The 9,920-nt window shown below is 36.6% G+C and overlaps 2 protein-coding genes across 2 annotated transcripts in view; one reads left to right on the top strand and one right to left on the bottom strand.

Annotated features, from left to right (window-relative positions):
* Positions 1 to 9,534, bottom strand: part of LOC107712855 (cytochrome c oxidase assembly factor 7) — a 17,417-nt gene extending 7,883 nt beyond the window's left edge. Inside the window, exon 1 of the mRNA XM_016518220.1 lies at positions 9,461 to 9,534. Coding sequence (XP_016373706.1) covers positions 9,461 to 9,518 — 58 coding nt within the window. The 5' untranslated portion in view covers positions 9,519 to 9,534. The remainder of the gene's footprint in view (positions 1 to 9,460) is intronic.
* Positions 1 to 9,920, top strand: part of LOC107712854 (protein zyg-11 homolog) — a 19,535-nt gene that overhangs the window by 3,586 nt on the left and 6,029 nt on the right. The window contains exons 3-11 of the mRNA XM_016518217.1: positions 664 to 1,178; positions 2,457 to 2,702; positions 2,825 to 2,965; positions 3,046 to 3,222; positions 4,839 to 4,903; positions 5,744 to 5,843; positions 9,092 to 9,142; positions 9,240 to 9,401; positions 9,496 to 9,543. Coding sequence (XP_016373703.1) covers positions 664 to 1,178; positions 2,457 to 2,702; positions 2,825 to 2,965; positions 3,046 to 3,222; positions 4,839 to 4,903; positions 5,744 to 5,843; positions 9,092 to 9,142; positions 9,240 to 9,401; positions 9,496 to 9,543 — 1,505 coding nt within the window. The remainder of the gene's footprint in view (positions 1 to 663; positions 1,179 to 2,456; positions 2,703 to 2,824; positions 2,966 to 3,045; positions 3,223 to 4,838; positions 4,904 to 5,743; positions 5,844 to 9,091; positions 9,143 to 9,239; positions 9,402 to 9,495; positions 9,544 to 9,920) is intronic.

Here is a 9,920-nt window from a genome sequence, read left to right as displayed (position 1 = left end):
TTTTGGGGTGATGTGCAGTGCCATTTGACCTCCAAACATGCTGTGTATTATGGCATCCAAAGAGTTTAATTTTTGTCTCATCTGACCAGACTATATTCTCCCAGTATTTTACAGGCTTGTCTAAATGTGGTGCAGCAAACTTTAAACGAGCTTCAACATGCTTTTTCTTCAGCAATGGAATCTTGCATGGTGAGCGTGTATACAGCCAGGGTTGGGAGGGTTACTTTTAAAGGGGTCATATGATGCGATTTAAATTTTTTTATTTCTCTTTGAAGTGTTACAAGCTCTTGGTGCATAAAGAAGATCTGTAAAGTTGCAAAGACTAAAGTCTCAAATCCAAAGAGATATTCTTTATAAAAGTTACGAGTCATCCAAATGAAGTTCTTAGCAATGTATATTACTAATCAAAAATTAAGTTTTAATATATTTACGGTAGGAAATTTACAAAATATCTTCATGGAACATGATCTTTACTTAATATCCTAATGATTTTTGGTATAAAAGAAAAATCAATAATTTTGACCCATACAATGTATTTTTGGCTATTGCTACAAATATACCCCAGCGACTTAAGACTTATTAAATTAAACTAAGCTGTATGTCGGCTCAGACGAAATGAATGAATCTATACTAAAAACATTGACCATAATGTTTCTCTTACAGGCCTGTTGAATGACAGCACGGTGGGAATCTTCCGAAGCTGCCAGCAGTTCCGGTTGCGTCACGCCTGCATCCGCACCGCGCGCATCTCCGCTGAGGCCTTCCACCGTGCCCTCTGCCCGCACCGCCTCGTGGAGCTAAATGCTTCACGGGTCAACGCCGACCTCACCGTTGCTGACATCCTCCAAGGTTTATCATCCAATAAAACCTTGCAGGAGAGTCTGCAGCGGCTCGTCCTGAACGGCCTGACCATGTCTTCTCTGGAGGAGCCCAGCCGTCGCTGTTTCAGTGCCATGCAGGGGCTGCGTGCGCTCAGCGTGTCCAGCGTGGACTTCTACGACTCGGGCTTGGTGGACGTGTGCTCGCTGCCTCGCCTGGAGAGTTTGGATATCTCCAACACCTCAGTGACGAACCTGACTCCGCTCCTGGGCTTGAGGAGCAGGCTGCGCTACCTCACCATGCACCAGCTCAAGAGGCTGGAGATGACCACCGCTCAACTGCTGGCTGTGCTCAGTCAGGTCAGCTCTTCATGTGTTTAAATGCTGAGGTTATTTTTGTGTCTTTCAAGAAACAAAGGCATGTATAATTTAACGTCTCTAAAAATGTCATGTGAGGTAACTGTCAAATCAAGTATACTGACACTTTGCGTCAAGTATAATTACAGTATATTTCTCTTGTATCTTTAAATATATTTTTAAAGTAAAAATTTTTTTTTTATTACAAATATCATGAATTATTAACTTATTAATATCATGGACGTTTTTAGGGACAAACTTGAATTAAATTTAAAACGAAACCTGAAAATACACAAATGAATGCTAATGCAAAATATGAATATATTATATAAATAATATTAAAATAAAACTGACTCAAATGCTCTTTTTACTACTGAAGTTATGCATCGTAACATGACGCTAGTCTAAAGGCATTTAGGAAAAACTGATTAAAATCACTGCAATATTTATGTTGTTTTCACATCACAAGCAAAATCATCACTAGTATATTATACATATAATACATTAACCATTCATGATATTTTTTACATATATGAATTATTAATTATCATTAAGTTTTTAGGGACATTTTACAACCTGACCTATACTTATCTTTCATAAATATGTCAAATGATCTAATATTTTCAGTGATTTACTGCCCTTAATACAGTCAAGAGGGTCTGAAGTAGAATTTTATTTATTTTTTGCTATAGATACTGCTATATGAAAAAAATACACAGTTTCCCCAGATGGCTTGAACAGCTAAATTTGGAAATCATACTAGAACAGTTGAGGTGTTGTTGTAGGGGAGTGCATTTGAATAGAAAATAAAATTATTTAACAAGCTGAAATATTTACTTTTAATTTTTTTAATTTTGTTTTAATATTTTGTGGTTTATTAGTATATCAGTATTATAAAATTTTAAATTAGTATAACTGTAAAATTACAATACTAATTTGTCTTAATATTCAGTGATTAAACAATCAAGCTTTTAATTCTTCTTTTATTTAATTATTTTATTCATATTAATAAGCAATGAAGCAGTTTAAGATGGATGGATGGATGGATGCTGATATTCCTTCCTGATATTTTTGACTTAATAACCCCCCAAAAAGTTAATTTTAATAAAGAAAATATCAAGTCATTTTAGGTGCAAATTGCATTTCAAATCTATTTTAGAGTAAATGGCAGAAAATTAATTTTGACTTTTAAGAAATGTGTCTCTCTAGCCAGAAAGTTCATCATTATGCTTTTGCATGATGATATGTAATTGCATGCACATTATTTTTCTGTTTGTCCAGCTGGAGGGTTTACAGCACCTCGATATCTCAGACGATAAGCAGTTCACATCCGATGTGGCGCGGCAGCTGCTGGAGACCCCTGGCATCCTGCCCCAGCTGGTGTCTCTGGACGTGTCTGGCCGCAAGCAGGTGACCGATGCATCGGTCAGGGCTTTCGTGGAGGCGAGACCGGGCATGACCTTCGTTGGTCTGCTGGCCACCGATGCCGGATTCTCTGACTTCCTGTCTGGAGAGGGCAGCTTAAAGGTAGGTGCTCAGACACAACAGCAAGATTGTTTGAAAAATGCAACATAATCCTGATTACCTGTTGCTTATTTTTAGATGTAGAAGGTGACTGTAAGATCATGACTTTTGTTCTGTTTTTGCAGGTGACTGGAGAGGCCAATGAGACTCAGATCTGTGAGGCGTTGAGAAGATACAGTGAGAGAGAGGGGTTTGTCAGAGAAGCTCTCTTCCACCTTTTCAGCCTCACTCATGCCATTGAGAAACCAAGACCTGACATCCTGAAGGTATGCATACTCGTAAAGATTGAGTGCTGAAGCAAAGGTCACTGCGTTTCTCCATATCGATCTGCTCTCTCGATCTGCAGTTGGTAGCGTTGGGGATGAAGAATCATCCGGCCACACTGAACGTGCAGCTGGCAGCCAGTGCCTGTGTGTTCAACCTCACCAAACAGGAACTGGCCTTTGGAATGCCTGTACGACTCCTGGGGAACATCACACAGCTGCTACTCGAAGCCATGAAGACCTTCCCCAACCACCAGCAGGTGCATGAAAACAAGACTAAAACATCAGATAAAAAGCCCATCACGGCTGAAATAAAATTATAGCTGACTATAGTTAATGTATTTTTTGCTCTTCATGTGTAACAAAAAAAATAAATGTTATCATTGCTCTAATTTTGTTGCCAAATATTTTAAACGTTTAATGCAAAACATTATATGCACTATAAATCTAGTTTATAATAAGCAAAACATGTTTCACTAAATGAACACAAGGACGAATAACATTTACTAATTTCTTTTATTATGCATGAATGTATTGATGCTTTACAATAAAGAGCAGTTTTTGTATTTTATACTATATGTGACCCTGGACCACAAAACCAGTCTTAAGTCGCTGGGGTATATTTGTAGCAATAGCCAAAAATACATTGTATGGGTCAAAATGATTGATTTTTCTTTTATGCCAAAAATCATTAGGATATTAAGTAAAGATCACGTTCCATAAAGATATTTTGTAAATTTCCTACTGTAAATATATCAAAACTTAATTTTTGATTAGTAATATGCATTGCTAAGAACTTCATTTGGACAACTTTAAAGGCGATTTTCTCAATATTTAGATTTTTTTGCTCCCTCAGATTCCAGATTTTCAAATAGTTGTACCTCAGCCAAATATTGTCCTATCATAACAAACCATACATCAATGGAAAGCTTATTTATTCAGCTTTCAGATGCTGAATTGACCCTTATGACTGGTTTAGTGGTCCAGGGTCACATATATTATTTAATATAGCTATGTTTATATTTTTATTTTTAAAAAAATTTTCATTTTGAATTGTTTTAGTACCGAATTCATTTATTAAAATGGACAGTTTGCACAGGGAATAAATCAACCTTACCTATTCAAACCAGTGTTAATGTTAAATAAAACAATTATTATAAAATAAAAAATTTATATATTAAAAACCATTTTCGGTTAAGTAAATATTAAATGAAAAAACATTTGATATGAAACTAAATTAAGTTTAAGTTGAATACTAAAATTACTAAAACGGAAATGTAAATAAAGCTAAAAAAAACAAATAAAAACTTGAATTGAAATTCAAACGAAACTTGAAAATATACAAATGAACGCTAATTCAAAATATTATAATATTATATAAATAATACTAAAATAGCACGGACTCAAATGCTCTTTTCACTACTAAAGTTAAGCGTCCTAACATTGAACTAGTATAATGGCATTTAGGAAAAATGGATAGATAAACTGATAAAAATGGATAAACTGGAAATGCATTAAAATCACTGCAATATTTACTATGTTGCTTTTTACGTCGCAAGCAAAACAGTCACTAGTATGTTATGAATATTTCAATATTGTTCAGCTCAAATTGTTTCCCTCAGTGGATTAATAAATTAGATTGTATTATGTAGTCGGGTCACTTTCACTTGGTAGCATGATTGTGTCAACACTTCTACAGGAAGTACACTGTTCACACAATAAGCATTTGTTCTTCCTGAGAACATTCAACATTTTCATTTTACAGTATCATTCAGTTCCCCATGATGATACATCATTTTAAGGAAAATGGAAAAGATTTTACCGTTGCCAATTATGATTTCCCCGTGAACAGTTGTTCTGTTTTTGTTTTTTTCAGCTGCAGAAGAACTGCCTGCTGTCTCTATGCAGTGATCGAATCTTGCAGGAGGTTCCCTTCAACAGGTACCACTTTTCATTTCTACTTAAAAATATTGCAATAAATCACTCTTAGTTTTTGTCAAGCTGCTAATAATGCTCAGGTAATATCAATACATATTAAAGTCATTTTAAAGAAAAATAAATCTAAATATGCATGTTATTTTCATCTGTTTTGCATGACCAGTAACCGTCTGTTGCTCTTTTCTTGTATTTGATTGTTGCTTTATGAAACTACTCTTCAAATGTTAGAGGTTATTACGTTTTTTGCTCACCAAGGCTGAATTGATTTTATGCAAACGTTAATAATACAGTAAAAACAGTAATATTGTGAAACATTTTTACTGTTTTCTATTTTAATATATATTTTATTCCTGTGATGCAAAGCTGAATTTTCAGCATCATTACTCCAGTCTTCAGTGTCACATGATCCTTCAGAAATCATTCTAATAAGACGTTTTTTTGTTTGGTTGATTTTTTTTTGGTAATGAATAGAAAGTTTAAGTTAAGTTTAATTATAGTCTCTTTTGATCTATTTAATGCATCCTTGCTGAATATAAGTATTATTAAAAAGTATTTTCAAAGTAATAATGTGGAGTATGTGAACTTTAAACTCGGAACCTTGGAAGGTGTGTCAGCCAATCAGAATGTAGAAAAACAGTTCTGTTTTGTAAATACACAAGTCAACAATTTAGACACACCTACTCATGACTGTTTACTACATTTCTAAAATAATTCAAGCCTAACATTTTAGATGAAAAGATTATCAGATAAATTTTCAGTTCAAACTGGTAGCGTGTAGTCTTGTCGACAGATTTAAATGTTACACCGCTTTATGTGAATCAATTATGACGTTTGTTTGTTCAGGTTCGAAGCTGCCAAGCTGGTCATGCAGTGGCTATGTAACCACGAGGATCAGAACATGCAGAGGATGGCCGTAGCTATTATCTCCATCCTCGCTGCCAAGGTGAGCAGCTGCAGTCTATGGCTGAGAACAGGTTTAATGCAAAGAGGAAACATAAGCTGGGAGGCTCCCACAAAAAGATTCAGAACATTCTATCGCAGTGATTCATGGTGAAATGCAGTGTGACAGAACTGAGACAGATTGTCCCCGTGTCACGTCAGCCCGCTGATGTCTGCGACTCTGCGGCGGTCAGAGGAGTTTATCTGTGCTGCTGTCATGGGCTGAATTAGTGGGGTTTTTTTTATTCTTAATTAAAAGTTTCTTTAATGTTCATAACATAAAGCTCCCTTCCATTCATTGAAAACCATCTGCGAAAAAGGCTTATTTATTAAAATAAGGCTTATTATTAAAATGACGTCGTCACAACTAGGGGTGGAACGGTTCAACTTACTCACGGTTCGATTTGTATCACGGTTTTAGAGTCACGGTTTCGGTGTGGTTCGGTTTGTGCTATGTTTAGGCAAAAACTATACTGTCAAATAAAAATAAAGAAAATAAGAATAATCTATCTAACTACAAGCAACAGCACAAATAAATACAATAGAGTAAAGATGCAAATAAAAACCGCGGTCCTAGCGCGTGCCGAACCGTGTGTGGAGAACCGTACGGTTCGATTTTTTTCCGCGAACCGTTCCACCCCTAGTCACAACCGTGAAACTGTGTCCCAAATGAAGCACTATGCACTATGTACTCAACCATGTAGTGTATGAATTTTATAAGGTTATTTTGTCATTAATAATCTGAGTCTGATAGCCCCTCCCCTTCGCAACGTAATTAAAGCTGTGACAGTTGAGTGCATGAAGTGTCCAACATTCCACACTTAGTTTTTCGGTTATTTAAGTGCATCATCCGGGTATTTAAAGTGCACTTTTTCTTTTTGGAGGTTTCCGTGTGAACGTACTACTCGCACTATTTATGCTACTAAACATCTTGGAATAGTGCATAAGTATGCGATTTGGGAGGCACCTTGAGTCTATCAGCATATAATCTACAGTTATACATGGATTATACATTATATATATTATAGATTATACTTTTATACATGCATGCCCCCGATCCAAGTCATTTAATATTTAGTAAATGCCAATACCAGGTCCCGATACTTGAATATCCCAATACTTGTATATTCCTAGTGTTTGATGCACAATTCAAGTGCATTAACGTTTTAAAATCAATCCAATGTATACAGAGTTGTGCAGATGTAACGGAGGCCAGCGAGTAGGTGCTGTGCTTAGTGCTAGTCTTTAGCCTCCTTGTTAGTGCGTCCGCCTCCCATGCCGGAGACCCGGGTTCGAGACCCACTCGAAACGAAGAAGAGAGGGGTTACACAGAGAGTAAAATAATGTGTGTGAGTGTGTACATATATAAGATACACTCTCTATGTATATATTTGCACATACTGTATAAAGACATTGGTAGAAAATAGGATTACTGATGTAAACGTCTTGTATTTTATATATACAAAAATCAGAAAAATTGCAACATAAATAGCTAATAGTGGAGATATGGTTAGAAAGCATGAAGCTCGCAGTGTCAGAATGTCAGTCTGTCAGTCAAATCCAAAGCAAGATGCAACACGTTATGGCAACGACGTCTCAGACTGACTGCAGATTAAGTAAACCATAAATGAATGAGTGATCGTTACAAAAGTGCGCGTCAAATACACTGAAAACGGAAGCTCACGCATTTCTTCTTCTTTTGGTTTTAATGGCAGCCGAACACGCACATTTGAGCGTCTTCTTTTCCTTTTAATGATGGTTGGAAAATCTAATGGAAGGCGAATACTGCACGACACCGCCATTACAGCTGACATAAAATAAGGATCGGACTGAGGAGAGCAGATAACGATTAGTTAAAAAAAATGCTTGATCGGCCCCGATCCAGCTCTTTGAGATTGGCTTGGGACATCCCTAATATCAATGCCCTTTTATTACTCTTGCTACTTATTTCACATGCAGAGAGGTTAGCCAATCATCAACAGGCACACTTGCATATAGAAGCCTTAAAGGTACAGAGAAGAGCTTTGTCTGAATGCGAAATAGCTGTGTGAAACGACACAATCACATGCAAAACATATCAGATGTTTATTATACATGGTGGAAAGGCCCCTAAAATAATTGTCACCCCCTAGTGGCAGTCACACAGCATTGGTTATTAATCTCTGCTTATTTATATGATAATATGAATGAAAATTGAATATATGAATCGGTCCACAAAAAGCAAATTATCGCAGTATGTTTAAAAGAGAAGCATAGTAGGTTTTCTAGGGTCCTACTTACACTTAACACTTCATGTGTTTTCTTTGATCGGGTGGCTATTAATAGCCCCTTTCACACAGCAATCCCGGTAAATTACCGTAAAATTACCAGAATGACTTTACCAGTAAATACATAAATATGCTGTTCGCACAAGCAATGGCGTTCTGGCTTTTTACTGGTAAGAGATAATTCACACATCAGCACCAAATTACCAGTAAATTCTGTGATGTCAGTCGTCGGAAATTATCTTTAAAAGCTGCGCCGTTGTCTTCATTCGCCCGCATGAGGAGAAGCGCTTTAGTTTCACTATCTGTCCAATTTGAAAACATTTTTAAAGTCTGAGTGACAGGCATAAGGGATCAAACAGAATGCGTTTTTTGCTCTTATAAACACGAGACACGCATAGTATCCACCTGCAGAGCCTCAGCGCTGATGAACGGAACAGAAGGCTGGGTCTCAAGCGTGACACGTTGAAAAAGCTGCTAGACGTGGCGCAGTGGTCAAAGATGTCCATCTAGCGCATATTTACATCGAAAGACTAATAAAAAGCAGCAGAGCTTACTGTAAACAGCTCAGAGTAATCACGTCATCTCCATAAGAACTTTATGATTGGCCCAAAGCAGAATTCATTCGTCAGTGTGTTCTGACTTTGTACATATGTACTCCTCAGATAGCTCCATATACCACAATGCAACACAATTGTGACATCACATCAGCAGACCACAATTAAAGGGATAGTTCACCCAAATATAAATTCTGTCATGATTTACTCACCCTCAAGTTGTTCCAAACTAAAAGTAAGTAAGTCATAAATGTCTGGAACAACTTGAGGGGTGAGTAAGAGTTTCTTTCTTTTGTTAAACACAAAAGAAGATATTTTGAATGATATTTTGGAATGTCCGTAACCAAACAGTTGACTGTAGCCATTGACTTCCATAGTATTTTTTTTCTTCCATGATCTAACTTGGCTCTTTGTGTGTGTTTCTTTAAAAGTTGTCCACTGAGCAAACTGCACAATTAGGAGCTGAGCTTTTTATTGTAAAGGTAAGTTGTTGTTTTTTTCCTCTCAAATTTAACATTTGTAACACTTGAATGGAAGGAATAGTGGATACTTATCTCTCTCTCACTCTTCACATCATAGCAACTCCTGCACATTGTGCGGCAGAAAACATGTCAGGGTATCGTGGATGCCACGTTGAAGTTCACACTCAGCGCTCTGTGGAACCTCACAGATGAATCTCCTACCACCTGCAGACACTTCATAGAGAACCAGGGACTAGAGCTCTTCATCAAAGTACTCGAGGTAAACACCTTTTTATGGAATTTTCGGAAGAACGCAACAGTAATTTGTTATAAACCTGCCTTGAATTCTCATCTCAAAATGTCTCTTTTTCCAGTCCTTTCCATCAGAGTCATCCATTCAACAGAAGGTCCTGGGTTTACTGGTAAGCAACAATCTATACAGTGGGGGTCAAAGGTTCACACTGGAAATGTGGGATTCAAAAACTGATTTAAACCTTAAAATAAGTTATTTTTATTAGTTTTAATTTAGCGCACACACATCTCAATAATGCCATCCTTCTGTTAGACTGTCTCACAAATGAATTAGGTTGAATAGCTGTCAGCTGTTGACACAATTAGATAATACCAATTTAGGTCAACCAATTACCTTAATTTTGTTCAGTCTGTGGTGTAAAAAGGTCGCATTAGCAATTAAACAAAAAACACTTAAGCAAAACATGGCCAGGTCAAAGTGTCATAATTTTTGGTCCCAAATTTTTATCAATTTTACTGGTAGTCCACTCTATGAAGAATTGTTGGG

Source organism: Sinocyclocheilus rhinocerous, unplaced genomic scaffold (assembly GCF_001515625.1).
Source record: "Sinocyclocheilus rhinocerous isolate Xijiao unplaced genomic scaffold, SAMN03320098_v1.1 scaffold478, whole genome shotgun sequence".
Classification (NCBI taxonomy): Eukaryota; Metazoa; Chordata; class Actinopteri; order Cypriniformes; family Cyprinidae; genus Sinocyclocheilus; species Sinocyclocheilus rhinocerous.
The sequence above is the reverse complement of the archived record's forward strand: the minus strand, read 5'-3'. Positions and strand labels throughout refer to the sequence as shown.